This window comes from Hyaena hyaena, unplaced genomic scaffold, assembly GCF_003009895.1.
Source record: "Hyaena hyaena isolate Hyena2069 unplaced genomic scaffold, ASM300989v1 scaffold_579, whole genome shotgun sequence".
NCBI lineage: Eukaryota > Metazoa > Chordata > Mammalia > Carnivora > Hyaenidae > Hyaena > Hyaena hyaena.
Window position 1 is genome coordinate 523,330 of NW_024081207.1, and position 18,419 is coordinate 541,748.

General features: G+C 46.4%; 1 protein-coding gene across 7 annotated transcripts in view; it reads right to left on the reverse strand.

Annotated features, from left to right (window-relative positions):
- Positions 1-10,977, reverse strand: part of OVOL2 (ovo like zinc finger 2) — a 32,155-nt gene extending 21,178 nt beyond the window's left edge. The window contains exons 1-3 of one of the 7 annotated variants that reach the window (XM_039256501.1): positions 10,821-10,977; positions 9,676-9,958; positions 7,220-7,446 (exon numbers count right to left, since the gene is read on the reverse strand). In XM_039256501.1, coding sequence (XP_039112432.1) covers positions 7,220-7,446; positions 9,676-9,880 — 432 coding nt within the window. In that variant the 5' untranslated portion in view covers positions 9,881-9,958; positions 10,821-10,977. Of the gene's footprint in view, positions 1-7,219; positions 8,074-8,100; positions 9,416-9,675; positions 9,959-10,820 lie in introns of those variants that run through there. The other 6 variants (XM_039256505.1, XM_039256503.1, XM_039256504.1 and 3 more) reach the window with 6 other exon arrangements.
- Positions 10,978-18,419: the final 7,442 nt, after the last annotated feature.

Sequence of the window (18,419 nt, forward strand, 5' to 3'; positions counted from 1 at the left end):
GATCCAACCCCATGGCTGGGTGCTTTGCTGCTTTTCTGCAGGACCTCGGCTTTCATTTTAAAAAAACACACAAGATTCCCCTCTAGTTCTTTTTTTTTTTTTTTTTTAAGGTCTTTGTTTTTTTAAAAACAAACTGATCATTCTATCAGGGCTTCGGAGAACTTCAGGAGTGTCGGGGGGAGGTAGGGATTTAGGCTGGCCCCCAACCACCTTCAAAGCTGGCTACGGTCACTCACCTGTCAAATTTCTAAACCAAAAAAAGTAAATGAAAATCCTTTATTTTCTGTTGATGCTTCCACCAGACAAGTCTATTAAATTATTAATGGTCCTATTTCCTGTGGGAGAGTACTGAGTCCAGGCCACCTTGTGGGGGCCATTTGGACAAGATTTCCAACTGACCCATTTGCTATGCATCAACATTAACACATGCTAAGCACAAAGCGTCTGGCTGCCTCAGTTGGCTGAGCACGGCACTCTTCGTTTTGGGGTCATGAGTTCAAGCCCCATGTTGGGTGTAGAGATCACTCAAGAAACAAAACAAAACAGTGGCGCCTGGGTGGTGCAGTCGGTTAAGTGTCCGACTCCAGCTCAGGTCATGATCTCGTGGTTTGTGGGTTCGAGCCCTGCATTGGGCTCTGTGCTGACAGCTTGGAGCCTGGAGCCTGCATCAGATTCTGTGTCTCCCCTTCTCTCTGCCCCTCCCCTGCTCATGTTTTGTCTCTATTTCTCAATAATAAATAAATGTTTACCAAAAAAGTTTAAAAAACAAAACAAAACACGCTAAGCATATTGCCCAATTCTTTGGGACAGAAAAAGGTCCCTCCGGGTCCCTGTACCATATCTTTAGGCTTCACCGCCCTACTATATGGTAGAATGGAGAACCTTCTCAAATGCAGAGCTAATGAACAGTATGTATCCTCAGAATCCAGAAAAAACCGAGGCTCCAAGAGATCTAACCTGCTCTTGGTCACATGACTTACCAGTGCCCACACTAAGATTCTGGATGTGGCCGGTTGTCTGCAAAACTTGTGCCTACACTTCCCCCAGACAGGCCCACGGGTCTGGGCATGATGTGGGAGAAAGGGAGGGGATGAATCCTATTGTTTGTGTCATATCATAGTTTCCTGTCAGACCATCAACATTAATGGCTTTAGTGTCAGAGATACTTCCTACAATGCAACAACCCTAAAAGAATAAGGATCCTTGGGTTGTGTTTTGCTACTAAAAACTGTGATGAATTCAATGAAAACCACCCCCCCTCCCCAGGCTTTACTTTTCTTTCCTTGCAAATGTGAGGACTGGACCACGCAAGCTTTAAAGTTCCCTGTAGTGGATCCTATAAATGGACACTCTTCTCAGCAACTATTTTTACTTTTTGTGGTAGGCCTTCCTGTACTGCAGAGTAGGCTAAAAAGCTACAAACCGCATTTCCCAGGCTCCTTTACAGCTACAGGTTCTAGATGTGACTGGAGTTCTACCAATGACACACACTATCAGGAGGTTTGAATTTGGGCCTGAGTTAACTGGACAGAGGCAGGCACATGGCAATCACTTTATACTCTGCATTAGCAGGCAGCCATGGAGGCAGGTGTCCCTCCCTTGGTGGCCCGGTTCTGCAGTGTGGCTCTGGGAGTTCTATCCTGGTATTTTAGCCCATTTGCTACCCTATCATTAATGATTCTCAGCTGAAGCTAACTATAGTGGACTTCTGTTGTCTGCAACTAAAGCCACTTCACCTGGCGTTCAAATTAAAATCTGGTGCAATTAACACTTACATGGTTCCCCGATTCCTTTCCCCTCTTTTAATTACTGTAGGCTTTTTCGAGCCTCTATTCCAGACACTTTCCCAGATTTACGTTTTCTTCTTGCTTCCTAGTTTCCTCCAAATGCTGCCGTTTACATCTAGGGACTGTTGATTCCTTCTTCCCTGTCTGTGCTTCTGTCCTAGGTTGACCTATGTCCTCCTGTGAGTCAGGCATTACTGTCCCAGCTGCTGGGGATACAAACCCAGTAGGACTGTCCCCTTTGGTGGGTCTAGAGTCAAGAAGAGGAGTCTGGTCAGCCAAATGTAAGGGACATGGTCAGTGAGTTACAACGGGGATGGGGTGAGGGACATCCAATTCTTATGAGCTAAAAGGCAATAGGCAAGGAGTTAGGGACAGCGCTTATATTCTCTTCCAGATACCAAATGGATGGGTTTTTTAAAACTATAAATCCAGGATTCACAACAATATTTAAAAATAAACAAATTGGCCATCGCTGTGGAATCCTGGCAAACCAACTAATTATCTTGAAAACTGGCAAATAAAGGGAATCTTAGCTGGCCTTTCATGAACGAACGTCTCACTAGGAACCAAACAGCAGACATGGGGAAGTGCATCTCGATACAAGAATATCAACTAGTAAACGAAGGACAGAATACTGCAACCCCTAATAACCTAAAATGTTCAGACTCTGAATATCAACAACTGCTAACATCACAAAGAGACAACCAAATACTATGTGCTTTCTTGATGTTAACAGACGCCCCCACTGTGACATACTCTGTAGCTAAAGTAAATACACCTGATCAAGCACCCAAAGCAGTGCTGTCCAAAAGAACTTTCTAAAATGAAAGAAATGTTCTAATCTGTACTGTCCAATACAGTAGCCACTGGTCACACGTGGTTACTAAGCACCTGAAATGTGGCTTGTGCAACAGAGGAACTTAATATATAATTTTACTTAGTTTAAATCTAAATTGTCACATGTGACTTTGGCTACCATACTGGACAGTGCAGCTGAGAACCAATTACCCATTTAGAGAAAACCTAGGAGACCAAGGAGCGTTAGCCTCCGTGGTGATGCATTCCTCAAAATTCATATTGTTAGAAACTCTCCAAGCAAATTACTCATCTCTTCAATAATTAACTTGTAAGGAAATGGAAAAGAGATGGAGGGGGGAAAATGTATAAATTAAAAGAGACCTGAAAGACATGTCAGTCAACTACAATATGTAGACATTGTGTGGGCCAGACTCAGCAAACCGAAAAAAAAAAAAAAAAGTATGAATTTATGAGACAATTAGCAATATGCACACCACTGTTAATATGAGTGTGATCGTGTGCCTTGGTCTTTATCTATTACAGGCACATTCTGAGATATTTATGGTTGAAATAATATGATATCTGAGATTTGCTTCAAAATCACGTGTCAGGCGTTAGACGGGGGCTGGATGGGCAGGAAGGGCCATGGAGTAAAAGGTTGTTGGGGTGAGGTAACAGACACTATGCCTCTGAAAGTCTCCATAAATGAAAAATGATGGGAAAAAAAAAAAGGAAAAAGACTACTGCACCTTCACATATCTGGCACTACTTGAAGACTCAGACTACAGAGCCAGGTAAAAGACCAAAAATACTTCAGAAGGAATTCTACACTCAGTTCCTTTTGAAGTATCCTTGGAAGAGGCCAAAGTAAGGGAACAGAAGGGGAAAGGGGGAGAAGAGAGATTCACTTGCTATTCTATACTTGCACCTGGGTCCCACCACCCACTGAGACAGGAAGGAAAAACACCAGTCAATTGACTGATTTAACTTCAGAGTTACTTAGTTTCTGATAAACCTTCAAAGGAAGGGCAATGGTGATCAGAGGGTCTGGGGTCTTCTGCTTCACAGCTAGGTTCCTGCAAATGGGCCCAGCACAAAAGAGACTTAAAGCCGCCTAGACCTGTCACTACCGCCTTCACAGATGCACACAATCTCCCCACCTGGATCTGTGTGGAAAATTATTGAATCCTCAGTAGTAAAGAGACAATTTTGCAAATGGCACTGAGGTACACAGTCAAAAGGCAGAAAAGCCAGTTTCCTAACCAGCACCTATGACTCCTTTCCAGATCCACCCGCAAGCATAACCAGACTGGCAAATCCCTAGTCCCCACTGGAGACAGGAAAATACTGGACGTTAGCGAAACTTGCCATCCATCACTGTTAAGCTAACTTCCTACTGGCCATTTACACATGCACAGAAGTGCTAGACATTCTGCACCCCTTAACCAACACGTGTGAGGCCAATTCCACTGCTTTACCACTTTACAGATGAGGGAACTAAGACTCAGGGCAGAGGGGCCTCTGGGTAGCTCGGTTAAGCATCTCTTCAGCTCAGGTTATGATCTCATAGTTCATGAGTTCGAGCCCTGCTTTGGGGGAGCCCAGCTTCTTTCTCTTTCTCTCTCTCTCTGCCCCTTGCTCACTTGCACCCTCTCTATCTAATACACACACACACACACACACACACACACACACACACAGACTTGGGAGAGATAATATATCCCCAAAACAGCTGGTAAGATGGACCCAACTGAGGTCATCCTTCTCAAAAGCTTTCCAGAACCCTTCCTCTGCCTGCACAGGAGCCCCCCACCTCCTGGCTTGGCCCTTTCACCATCTCACCCTGTCCCACTTTCTCACTTCCCAGTGGATCTCTGACCCAGTAGGTCCACTTTCCATCTTCAGGCTTTGAGTCCTTTACTGACTCAAGTTTTGGGCTGTCATGCCACTGCCCTAAAGCCTGCCTCTCCCTCTCCTTCACCACCCTTAAATCCACACCAGTAAACCTTCCCCTGCTCAGAATTACATCTTTACATGTGCTTTAGCATTCCCTTTGCTGTAATGGAGTTAGTAATTAATAGTTGGGTCTCCCCACCAACCCTGATAATTCCAGCCAGAGTTAACGGGCACCTACCACATTCCCCTCTTTACTCATTTATTTTCACCACTCTATGAGGTTGGTATCATTATTCCCATTTCACAGATAAGGAAACTGAGGCCGAGGGATCAGCAACTTGGCTAAAGTCACACAGCTAAGAAGTGACAAAGTCAGAGCTTGGGGGCTTAACTGTTACCGTCAAATGATTCTAGAACACCAGGCTGGGAACATGTTTATCTCCTAGCTGCCTAGCACACAGCAGGCACTCCAAAAAATGAGACAGGATGTTGCATCTCTGCAGGGCACTGGCTCAAACTCGTCCCTCTGAGCCAGCTGCTTAGTGTCTTGAAGTCATTCAAAGTTAGTCATTATGCTTCATGTATGGGCCTCATTCTTGAGTGGTATTCCTTTTCTTCTAGTTAAGAAATTATATTTTTTTAATTTATTTTAGGGAGAGAGCGAGTCTACCAGTAGGGGAGAGCAGCAGAGGGGGAGGGGAGGGGAGAGAGAGAGGGAGGGAGGGGGAGAGAGAGAGGAGAGAGAGAGAGAGAGAGAGAGAGAGAGAGAATGTTAAGCAGGCTCCATGCTCAGCACTGAGCCCTAGGAGGGGCTCAATCTCCTGACCCTGGGTTCAAGACCTGAGCCAAAACCAAGAGGATGCCCAAGAGGAAGCTCAACCAACTGAGCCACCCAGGAGCTCCAAAAAACACATTCTTAAGACAGCCCAGCATATTTTGCACGGAACTACAGATTACACAATATGCTAAGTCACAGGCAATTTGGACAGTCATTTGAAAATGGCCAATACCACAGATGATAATTCTGGAGGCTTGGAGCATCTTAATACCAAGATATCTCCTATTTTCTGGGAGGAAGCTGAGAGGGAAAAGGAATCTAAGCATCCTCAGTAAACAAATTAAACTTCTCTGGAACCTGTGCTAAAGTCGAGGAGCAAACTCACTACCCCTCAGCCCCTGGGGCAGTTTATAGACAAGATCACAGAAATAAGATTGTGGCTTATTTATTCCTTTAATCCGGAGACTCTGGTGGCACTGTTTACCTGGGACAAGAGAGAGCTCCTAACATGTTGGTTAAGGGACTAGATTTTTCTCCCCTGCACTTTCTTCCAGGGTAATCTGGGAAATTGGGGGACTGAGGAGCAAATGGACTACAGTCAATCCTAAAACAACGTTGCAATTGTCCTTCCAGCCTGGTGATAAATATGCAAGTGGGACACTTTGTAGAATTTCCAGAAGGGCAGAGCTACCGGCCTCGGGCAAACTGTCCCCTCCCACTTAACCCCATCTGGCCCAGAAAAGCCTCAGGCCAGCTGACTTTGAACCTCAGCAGCACACTTACCACCCAGCAGCACGCGGCAACCTTTCAAGAGGTCTTTTCCTGAGGATTCCAGCTCCAGCCTCTAGCCTCAATTCATAACCAAATGCTCCCTGGCCCGCCCCCAAGCTAAACCCCAGGAACCAGGAATATGCATAGGGAGGGATGGCCTCGCCTAGGAAAAGTAACGTAGTCTCACCCAATCCACAGCCAACACTGGAGTTCCTCCTCCCCACCTCCCCATCCCCCCAGCCTGGGCAGCTGGGCTGAGGGACCGCCCTGGAGCGCTCAAGAATGATCGCCCACTAAGAGGGCCTGGAGCCGGCAGTATCCCACCAGGCTAGGAAACGGGGTCATGTGATTCCTAAAACACCACTCCCTGGCTCCAGCTGACTGAGTCAGTGGAATGGGATTCCTTAATCTTGGGGGTAGCGGATACATTTGAGCAGGCAATCAGGGACGATCTACCCAGAAAGGCCAGATGGGTGTCCTGATAAGATGTCGCCTACAATTCTAGAAGACTGGGGTAGGGGGTGCTGAATGATGGGAAGGGAGGGTAACAAACACTCCAACCCACTGGGGGCGGGGCACCGAGGCAATTTTCAGTTGAACCCCTCTATCCATCAGTTTAATTAAAGAAGATTTGAGAGGTATGACAAATTTAAAGTGTCCAGCACAGACCTCGAGTCTAACGGGCACTCTATAATTTCCCCTGGGAATAGCTGTTACTGTGAGAGGTGCACCGTGTGCCAAACTGCCGCCACTCCAGAACGCAAGCAAGTGTGTGGAACTCAGAACTGACCAAGCGCTAGGAAATGCTGAGAGCCTGGGTCCCTCCTTTCCGAACCCGGGAACCCCGACGGCCTGGTGATTCTCCAGGCCCTGAGCCCACAGTGGGCTGCTGGAGGGAGGAAGCTGGGCCTGGGTCTTTTAAGCAGTTCCAGAAGCCACCCCGGCCGACTGTGCGGCTCCAGGGCTCCGCGGCGCCGGCCGCTGGCTACCCAGCGGGCGGGGGGACGCGCTGAGCCTCCCTGGCCGAGACCCAGAGGCAGGTGCAGAAGAGGTGCGGCGAGCGCGCTGGGCGCCGGGGTGCACCGGTGCCCGGGTGCGCGGGCGGGAGCTGCAGGGAGGGGCGCGGGTTCCCGGAGCCCGACGCCAGGGCGTGGTGCAGGTGGCGGCGGGGGCAGAGTCGACACCATACCTTGATTTTCGACCTGGCGACTGGGCGCTGCATCGCCGCCAGGTGTCCACCCGGGCCCTCTGCGTCGCCAGGCTCGGGGATTTCGCGCTCGGGGGCGCGCGGGGACGAGCTGCTCTCGGCGCCTCCAGGCTCCCCCGCGCTGCTGCCGCCGCCGCTGCTGCTGCTGCTGCTGCCGCCGTCGCTGCGGCAGTCCTCGGGGGGGTCGTGGAGCAGACGGCCCAGGCCCACTGCGGAGGGAGGGGCGGCGCCCCGACACAGACACGCGGCGTCAGGCCCGGGAGTCCGAGGCAGTTTGACCTGCGGGCGGAGCCACCACCCCGCCCTGGACCTGGGCACCAGGCCAAGTGGGCAACACGCGGGGGTGAGCGAGAGTCCCCGGCTCGGCCTCCGGGGCGAGCACGGGGTTGGGGGCGGCTCCTCGGTCCCACTCCGGCGCCCACAAGGAGCCGAGGGCCTTTGGTGGCTAGGAACACCACGCGCCAAGTTTCCTCTCCCTGGGATGGGAGCATAGGGCCTGACTTCAACCCACCTAGCCCGAGGGGCTGACGGATCCTGGCGCAACCCTATGAGGGGATGGGACCGAGAGTAGCCCCTACTGGCCTTCAGTCTCCCCTCCTGGGCCACCTCGTCCCGCGCTGCAGCCAACGGTCCCGCCGCCGGGCAATTACAGGCGCCCATTAGGAGGAAGGGGGCGCAGGGCGTCCCAGGTTCCCCAGCCTCTCCCTCTCGGTCTGCACGCGCCTCAAGGACCTCCCCCCGCCCCGAAAGACGGGGCATGGGGTGGGGAGTCCAACCCCCGCGGATGAGCTAAGGGGACCCAGACACCCCCGCCCCCACCCCGGGAGTCCCGCGCCCAGGCCCGGCCCCCGCGCGGCGCTCACCTGGGATGTAGGTGTCTGCCCTTTCCTCATCCGGGAGCTCATCCCAGCTGCGGACAGAGACCCCCGGGCTCCTCCTCTTCACCAGAAAGACTTTGGGCATGGTGTGGCCCCCTCCCCGGCCGGCGGCCCCCTTCCTCCCGGCTGCTCCCCACTAGGAGCTGCGGCAGTGACTGGGTCCCCGGCTGCAGGCGGCCAGAGCCCACCTTCCCGCCTAGCCTGCCCTCTCCCTCCGCCCCCCGCCGCGGCGCGGCCCAGGCCTCTCCCCCGCACGCCCGGCGACTCCCAGCCTCCGGGCTCGGCGACACCTATGCCTTAAGTCGCGGGTGAGACCACGCCGAGGAAAAAGTTTCATAAGGTGGAATAGAAGAGGCACCAGGAAACTTGGGAGTGAGCATGCGCCCTGCAACATAACGGTGTCAACAAGCTCGCTACCTGTCCGACCGGTTCCGGCGGCCGGGGCTGCCTGTTCCAGCCCTTCCTTAGGCATGAATGTTTGCAAAAGAATTTAACGTCTGATTCTTTCCCCCCTCCCCTTTTTAAAAAGCGAAGAACGTTTTTTGATCAACCTCTCGCCCCATTCCCCATCACAAGCACCTCAGGGCAAACTGTTAGAGGTTAGCGCCCAGGTCCGCATCCCAGGGCGTCCATCCCGAGAGCTGGAGCTTCCTGCGAGTTGCGTACACCACCACCATCCCCCGCCCCCGGGTGGATTTGTCTCCGACAAGCAAGCAAGAAAATGGCTCAGTTCCTCCGGACTTTGTGGATGGTTTCCGCGGCTAGTTGAAATCTAGGCGGGCGGAAGGGGGAGGCGGCAGGGAGACTCTCCAGGACTCTGATCTGGTAAAGGGGGGGGGGGGGGGAACCTGGGAGCTTAAGATCCCCATCATTTACAACAGCCCCCCAAATAAACACAGTAATAATACAACTTAAAGCTCGGCAGCTTTCGAACACGTCGTTATTACTGATCTGTGCCTTACAATCTGGGAAAACAAGTCAGCTCGCTTTGCTAAAGCAGCTCCCACCCCAAGACCTACCACCCCAAGAGCCTCATCAACCCAAATAAACACACAATGGAAACAAAAGCCAAGCGCACGTTATGCAAACGCAGCTCCGTAACAAATTTCTTATCTTTGCCCACTTCCATTATAGTCTTCGCCTAACCGCCCGCTCCCCCAAATCCGAGGCTGGGAAATACCTTTCCCAGTAAATGAAGACGGGCTGCTACCGGGGAGGCGGCTGGAGAGCTTTGTATTTATTTTTGGTTTTGGTTTTTCCTCTCAGGCTTTATTCGGGGTGTGGGGGGGGGGAGGGAGAGCTGGAAGAGAAGGAAGAGGAGTTGGTAAGAGAAAGATGCTAAGTTTCTAAGCCCAGCAGTGCCCGTGTTTGGGGCGCGCGCTGTCCCTCTCGCGGCCCCCTGCTCGGGTGCGCCCGGGGACGCGCAGCACTGCCTCCACCGCTGCGGTGGGCGCACCCCTCCCGTGGGTGAGCGGACTTGTGCGGGATTCCGGGGGCTGCCGGGGCGCGTCTGGCCAGGAGCTCCCTGGCGCCCGCAGCTCGCCCATCCGCCAGACTTACCTGTCTGTAACCCGACCCGCTGAGCGCCCGGCCCACAGGGCCAAGGAATCAACACAGCGGTTTTCCCCGTCCTCTTCCTCCCTGGAATGGCCCGTGGGGACACAGCAGCCTGGTAACGGATTCCGCGGCTCGGCTGGAGTACTCTTTCCGCGCACGGAGAGGGGGCGCAGCTCTCCTGGGTCGGCGAAGGGAAGAGAAGCGCCATGCCTCGGGGTCTGCCCTCAAGAGGTCACCCTCTCTGGCTCAAGCCTGTCTGGACTCCAGATTTTCTGAGAACAATCAACTAAGAATGAAAAAGACTTTGATCCGGTTAAGCCAGGGGTGGAGAAGGAAGACATTTCTATAGCGGCACAAGGAAACGAGGCTTTTTTTTTTTTTCGTCTTTAAGGCTGATGGCGCAGCTTCTGGGAGAATCTGAGAATGTATTTTTACCTGCCAACAAACTGATGATTTTCGGGGAAGAAGGAGCTTGGTGGAATGAAAGTAAAATAAAGTAAAACTGTGAAATCACAGAATTACCTCCTATCTCAATAAAAAATCTTTAGAACTTGCCTTCGTTCAAAATTACTGATTTTATGAAAAAGTTAGCCAACCCCATTAACAGATTTTTTTCTCTTATTGGAATTCAAATCAATGAGTGCCTGAACCACTTCGTCCTTTTTCTGAAAAAGATTATAGGATGAGAAACTAATAAGGCTAGAAACCTCAAGAAGCAGTGCAACGTTTGGGGGGTTCGCGATGAAAAATAACAATAGCTACACTTGTATTCAACGATTGTTGGATGCGCGCTTACTATGGTACTTGCTGGCTGTTGGGGGGTCGGGGGAGGGAGAGGAATTCTAATGTGTTATCTTTCTCTTTTTCTTGATTGGATTTGAAAGGGATTTATCAGTATTATTAACATTTTTGAAAAACCAGTTTTACTTTTGTTGACTCTTATTTTTCTAAGAAGCTGACAAAGCATCTCCAACATAGAATAAGAAGTAAACCTAATTCTTTAAAAAAAATCCCAAAGCGTGGAGTTGAAAGAGGCAGAGCGGTGATCAGGGACACACCCCGCCCCCACCGCTCCACTGGCGGGGGAGGGGGGTGGTTCTGCGTAGCGTCCTTAGTGGGTGTGTATCCAGCCCTGCTTGAATACTCACAGTATTGGGAGCTCACTTTTTCAAAAAGCAGTCTATTCTCTGGTTAGACGACGATGCTGTTAGAATGCTTTTCCTTCTGCTTTATGGAAAGTCTGTTTCCTCATACTTCCATCTCCCCTCTGTATTCTGCCCTCTAGAGCTGCTGAGAGTAGGTCTGTGCCCCCTCCCCTGGTAGTTATCTGAGAAAACAGGTATGAGTGTTCACTTAAGACTTCCTTTCTACAGTAATATGTAGTCAGGTTGAAAATAGACAGGTACAGACCTGCTCAGTGGCATCCTTAGAGCATGAGGAGAGGTTAGGATGTTGGGGAAATATTCCTAAAAATATTTTTTAAAGCTTTTTACTGAACTATTATTACTCTGTGTTAGAAACAATGCACAAATCATAAGTACACAAGCTTGATACATATTTACAAACTGAATTCACCTGTGGAGCCAGCACTCAGGACAAGACCAGGCTGCCTGTTCTGATGGCTCCATTTCACACTAGACCAGCTTTTTTGTGGGTACAGAAAGAATTAGACAGAAAAAAGAAATACAGGTATAAGAATTATAAAGGAAAAAGTATCAATCATCATTTGTAGTCAGTATGATTATCTATATGGAGAACAGAAGAGTCTACAGATAAATTATTAGAATTAATAAGAGTTTAGGAAGGTTGTTTATAGGAAATCTCTGTGTGTCAATTGCATTTCTAAATGTCAATAACATTTAGAAAAATTAAAAATCTAATGAAAAAAATGACTTACAACCAAAATACAAAGTGCCTTGAAATAAAACTTTTTTAATATTGTGGAAGATCTTTGTGGATAATATTAGAAAAAACTTTTCATGGAAGACACTAATCAACGGAAAGATTTTTCATAGTAATAGACTAGGATACTCCAAATGAAAAAAGAGGTTAAATATCCCTAAATTCATCTGTAGATTGAATACACTTCTTAAATATATTTGAAAAAAATATACTTTTGTGAGATCTGACAAATTTATTCTAAAGTCTATTTGAAACAATAACCAAAACACAACTGTGAAGAATGATGTGTATAGATTCACTCTATCAGATACCAATAGTAATTGTGTGGCATTGGTACACAGATGGACCTCTAATACAGAGTGGAGCACCCCAAAGCAGACCCACACGCATGCGGACTTTTGCTTTATGACAGACTGCATCGCAGAGCAGTGAGGAAAGATGTGTTATTCAGATATAGAATGGGAATGACTGGTAATCCATTTGGGGAAAAATAAAGGAAATTGAATAATGCACACACATATCATCAATTTCCAGTGGGTTAAACATTTAAACGTGTATGTATATACATATACATAAATAGATAGATAATGGAGAATATCTTTATGACCATAAGATAGGGCAGAATTTTATTTATTTATTTAATTATTTATGTTTATTTGCGTGTTTGCTATTTATTTATCTTACTGAAGTATAGCTGACACACAAGGGAACAGAATTTCTTACGAGGCAAAAACACAACCATAAAAGAAAAACATTTGAATGCAGAAAAATTAAGAATGACTTCATCAAAAGATTTGGTAAGGGGAATGATAAACCAAATCACACACTGAGAGAACTTTTGGAACATACTTATCTTATAAATGATTAGAATCTAGGCTATATAAGGAACTAAAATGTCAGAAGAAGTAACAGAAGTTTTAAAAATGACAAAAGACATGAACAGGCATTTCCCAGAAGAGAAAACGTGAATGGGCCATCAACATATAAAAAGATACTCAATCTCATTAGTAAACAGGAAAATGCAAATTAAAATGACAATGAAATACTACCTCATGTTTATCAGACTGGCAAAATTAAAAGGTTTAACAATACTACTAAGTGTTGTTTTGGATATAGAACAATAAGACTATTCAAGCATTGCTGATAGGTATATATGTTGATCCAAACATTTTGGGAAAAGAATTTGACTTTATCTGGTAAAATTAAACATACACATATTCAATGAACCAGAAAATCCATTCCAATGTTTATTTTTTCATTTTAAACTTATTTCTAATTAAAAAATGTTTAAGTAATCTCTACACCCATCATGGGGCTCAAAATTCCCAAACCCAAGATCGAGAGTCACATGTTCTACAGACTGAGCCAGCCTGGTGTCCCCCACCCCCCACCACCAAGTTTTTAAATTTAGAAAAAGACTTGCACTTCTGCATCCAGAAGCACAGGCAAGAATATTCATATTAACGTCATTCATCATGTTCAAAAATATAAAAACCTGAACACAACTAGAATGCACATCAATAACTGATTAGATTAATATTTTGGTTTTTTTTTAATGTTTTATTTAGTTCTGAGGGAGAGAGAGAGAGAGAGAGAGAGGCAGCATGAGCAGGGGAGGGTAGAGAGAGAGGGAGACACAGAATCAGAAGCAGTCTCCAGGCTCTGAACTAGTTGTCAACACAGAGCCTGATGCGGGGCTCGAACCCACGAACCGTGTGATCATGACCTGAGCCGAAGTCGGATGCTTAGCCGACTGAATATTTTGTGATAAGTGCATCTAGTGGAAATGAACGACCGACAACCACACATACTAACAAAGGTAAATCTCAAAAACATATTGTTGGATGAAAAAAAGCAAGTTACAGAAGAATTGTAACATAACATTCAAATGATTCTTAAAAATCAATCTAAGTAAACAATACCTTGCTTAGGAATACGAACTCACATGTTAAAACCATTAGGCACCAACCAACCCACCTGGAAGAATTTCTAGAGAGCTCTGCTAAATTTAAAAAAAGCAATCCCAACGTAATATATTATCTGATTACATTTATATAACATTCTTGAAAGGAGAAGTTCATAAAAATGGGAAAAAGATTAGTGGTTGTCAGGAGTTGATTTATAAAAAAGGCACATGAGAGACCCTTGTAGTGATGGAAGTATTCAGGATCTGTGGTAGTTGATACCCAAGCTTACACGTGTGATAAAGTTGTATAGAACTAAACACTCACACACATAAATGAGTACAAGTAAATGAGAAAGTACAAGTAAAATGAGAAAGACCTGTGGATTGTCTCAGTTTCAATATCCTGCTCATGATACTGTGCCCTAGTTCTATAAAATTTATGCCTGGGGGAGACTGAATGAAAGGTACACAACTGCATGTAGATCTACATGATCTCAAAGTCAAAAGTTCAATTTCAAAAAACCCCAAAAGTTGCGAAGAGAGTAGATCTTAAAAGTTCTCATTACAGGGGAAAAAAGTATCATTATGTGTGGTGATGAATGTTAACTGAACCTACCGTGGTGATCATTTTGCAATATGTACATGTATCAAGTCATTACATTATACATCTAACAAACTGTCACATGTCAATTATATCTCAACTTCAAAAAACACTAGGCAAAGCAAGAAAATGATGCAAAAGTCAGGATAGTGGTAATCACTTGGGGAGAGGACAAACGGGGGTGAGGGGTTTCAAGGTACTAATAATGCTTTATCTCTTAACCTGGAGGAGAATAATTATTATTATTATTTAACCAGGTACCCATATTATAATCACTCTTGTCTGTGTGCTATATTTCACAATAGTTTTTAAAAGAGAAAACCAGGGGTGCCTGGCAAGCTCAATTGGTAGAGCATGCAACTCTCATTCTCAGGGTGGTGAGTTTGAGACCCCCATTGGGCATGGAGTCTACTTTAAAAATAAATAAATAAAAATAAAAGAGAAAAACAATTAACTCGTGGAGTGGACATGCACCATGCTTGAGGAAACCCAGTACTACTTGTTCACCTTCACTTTTGGGTAGTTTTATGTTACGAGGCTCACTTCCTCATGAGGGAGCCTGAAAATAGCTTTCCCAGACTCCCCTGCTATATAGGGTGCAAGAATGTGACCCAGGTTCTACAACTAGGATATACGCACAGACTCCATATACGAAGGAGGCCCTGGTCAGGTCCTGGTAGCCATGTCCTGTGCTTGGGAGGGTGGTAAGTGGAGGTGCCCTGGACAAGAGATGACAACGACAGAGCCCCTACTGGAGAAGCCAGGAACTACAGTTTGAGCACTGTTTCAGCTTCTCCCTTCTGAGACCAATTCTATGGTTCCCTGGAGGTTCCGCGAACCGCCTAACATCCTTTAATGAATTGCTTTTGTGATTCAACTAGCTGCTTTGGGTTCTGTTGCCGCATCTTGGCTCATCTCTTCTGCAATAGGCGTTGTCCCACAGACAGCATTAAGATCTTCTTCTTCTTTTTTTAAAATGTTTATTCGTTTTCGAGAAAGAGACAGAACGCGAGTTGGGGAGAGGCAGGGGCCGAGAGGGAGACACAGAATCTGAAACAGGCTCTAGGCTCTGAGCCGTCAGCACAGAGCCTGACATGGGACTGGAACTCAGGGAACAGTGAGATCATGACCTGAGCTACAGTCAGACGCTTAACCGACTGAACCACCCAGGCGCCTTCTTTATAAAGGACAAGATTATGGTGCTTCATCATCCCCACTTTACTGTAATTCAGAATAAAAACAACACTAACCCACGTGTACTTATTTTATTATATTTTATGCGTGTGTTTATTTTAAATCTCTTCTTTCTAATTTGCAAGGCTCTGCATAAACTCTTTGAAACAAAATCCTTCTCTCTCTTTCTCTAGTCCCCTGTCTTTCATACCCCCCTGCTTTTCTGGAGCCCTAAATGTGTGCCTCATCTACCTCTAGTCCTGCCTTGTCCAAAGCAAGTATCACTAGTTGGTCACATGCGGCCACTGAGCATTTGAAAGGTGGCTGATGTGAGCTGAACTGTGCTATACGTGTAAAACACACAGCAGGTTCTGTAAGCTTACTACGAAGAATAAGGCTAAAATATTTCATTAATAGTGTTGTATACTGATTTACATGTTGAAATGATAATATTTTGGATGTATTGGCTTAAATAAAATATGGTAGTAAAATCACCTTCTGTTTGTTTTCTTGTTTATTTGGGTTTTTTCTTTGTTTTGTTTTTACTTTTTTATGTGGCTCCTAGAAAACTTAACATTCCATCTGTGGTTCGCATTGTATTTCTGTGGACGGGGCTGGTCTAGACTATGATGACTGGCATGAATAGTGTGTATTGTTCTGGAAGGTTGTCCTTAGCCATCCCCACATTTTTTTGGTCAGCATTTATGATTTGGAAGGTAACAAGGAGGTAGCATTGAGAAGTCAACAACTAGTCTACAGCCATACCACCCTGAATGCCCCCGATCTCATCTGATCTCAGAAGCTAAGCTGGGTTGGGCCTGGTTAGTACTTAAATGGGAGAAGTCAACAACTTGGCTTTGAAATTTGGCTCTGCCACTGACAAGCTCTAAGGTTATGGCAAAATCATTTAAATTCTTTTTTTTTTTAATGTTTTATTTATTTCTAGGAGAGAGAGACAGCGTGAGCAGGGGAGGGTCAGAAAGAGATGGAGATACAGACTCTGAAACAGGCTCCAGGCTCTGAGCTGGCAGTCAGCACAGAGCCCGACGCGGGGCTTGAACCCACGAACCGCGAGATCATGACCTAAGCGAAAGTCGGACGCTTAACCGACTAAGCCACCCAGGCGCCCCCAAAATCATTTAAATTCTTTGAGCCTCAGTGTCTTAATCCCTAAAATGGGATAATAATGTGTCTCTCACCCACCTCACAGGGTTACTAGATAATCAAAAGGGATCATATTTGTGAATGTGCTTGTAGGAAGTATTTTTCTATTGTTCAAATAACAATGGCCAATGTTAGTCAAACGCCTTCTCTGATCTAGACACTGGGTAATATGCCTTCGACATACTGTTTCACTAAGCAATCCTTTGTGAGAGAGAAATACTCATTTTATACCCATCTCACAAGAGAGAAGAATAAAAGGTTTAGAAAAGTCAAGAACCCCTGCTCTTAAGCCTCTTATTAGAGATGCACCGGGGTGCCAAGAATGTGCATCCTGAGCTAAACAGAAAAGAGCAGTGAATCCAAGAGGGGCCTTCAGTCAGTGCCATGTGCCATGTGGGGGTCCCCTCACCTGTGGGGTAGTCAGTTTGTATACACACTGAGAATTTTCCAAAAAAAAAGATCTGTGTGTCTTCCACACTAACGAGCTCTGTCTGCTCCTGGGTACATCTAGTGTCTACCTGTGGAGGACACCTGGTGTTTTCACCTGGCCCCTGGCATCCATTTTCCCTTCCTCCAGTAACCAAAAGTGTAGTTCAGGGCAGGCTGACTCCACCCCTTCTAGGAGAGGTGGGCATTTAACATGGCGTATTAGAGCCTTTGCCTTGGCCACAGTGATTGCCTCAAGGGCAGGCATATGAGACCCAAACTGAGACTCTGTTTCCCTGAGGTTGAGAGAGAATGGGAACAAGCCTGGGGCAGCCAGTCACTTTCGCCCCCAGCAGCAGCCTGAAGTTGAAGCCAAAGGAGAAAGCAAAGCAAGGAGAATGTGAGAGCAATACTGAGTCCTGACAGTCCTAGATCTATCCCTGCCTGAAGTAAGTCTACATGGTCTATACATACATAAACTCTTCTATCTCTTGCATGCGCTCTCTCTTTTAAAGTTTCTTTATTTTTGGGGGGGGGGGAGAGAGAGAGAGAGCACAAGCAGGGAAAGGACAGAGAGAGAGAGAGAAAGAGAGAGAGAGAGAGAGAGAGAGAGGCAGACGCAGAATCTAAACCCGACACACAGCTCGAACTCACAAACTATAAGATCATGACCTGAGCCGAAGTTGGTTGCTTAACCCACTGAGCCACCCATGCATCCCTCACTCTCTCTCTCTCTCTCTCTCGTGCTTAAGCCAGTTGGAATTGTGCTTTTGTACTTGCTGCGAAGAGTTTCAACTGAACACCTATTAATGACACTTGCTCACTCCTCTGCTCTCCCATGACTCATGGAAAAGGCAATGTGTCCTTTCCTGATGAACTGCAAGCTGGCTTTCCAAAAGCCACCAGACCACAGTTACTTTTCAGCTTACTCCTGTGAGACAGAGGGCATGGTTATGAAAATTAAGAGCATCCTTATGAAACAACAAATCTCTACCATTTGGGGTACCCCAAAAATATAAATATAAATAGATGGTTTGGGAGTGAGTTGGCTAGCTTTATAAAAGTTACCGATCTAATATTCTTAAGATGCTTATAGGAATACATGAATCCAGATTCACAAAGCAGGATGAGAGACAACGTCCCATGATTTTATTGTTTTTATTTTGACTCAATGTGGCGGGTTTGCCGAAAGCCCTCTATAAAACCATGCTCTAAATTCAGAGGCACCCCACCCCTCTAGATCCTGTCCCTAGGGGAAGAGTCTTTCCAGCTCTCTGGATCCTATGCCTCAATCGTCTTTGGACTAAGCAGCCCCTTTCTCCCTCCATGCTCCACCCTTCTCTGTTCCTCACTTGTGACTTTAGGCTTTCTTTCAAGACTCCAAGAGGGGTACCTTCAAAAGACTTTGCTTTTGTAACCCAGACCTCCCCAAAAACAAGAAAGCATGAAGGAATATTTACCTGACTGGTATTAATGGAGAACAAGTTATTGCTAGAAAAAAACCCACAAATTAATAGCTATTTTCCTATTACCAATAATGAATTCATCATTGTTGCCTGTCAATCATGTGCAAGG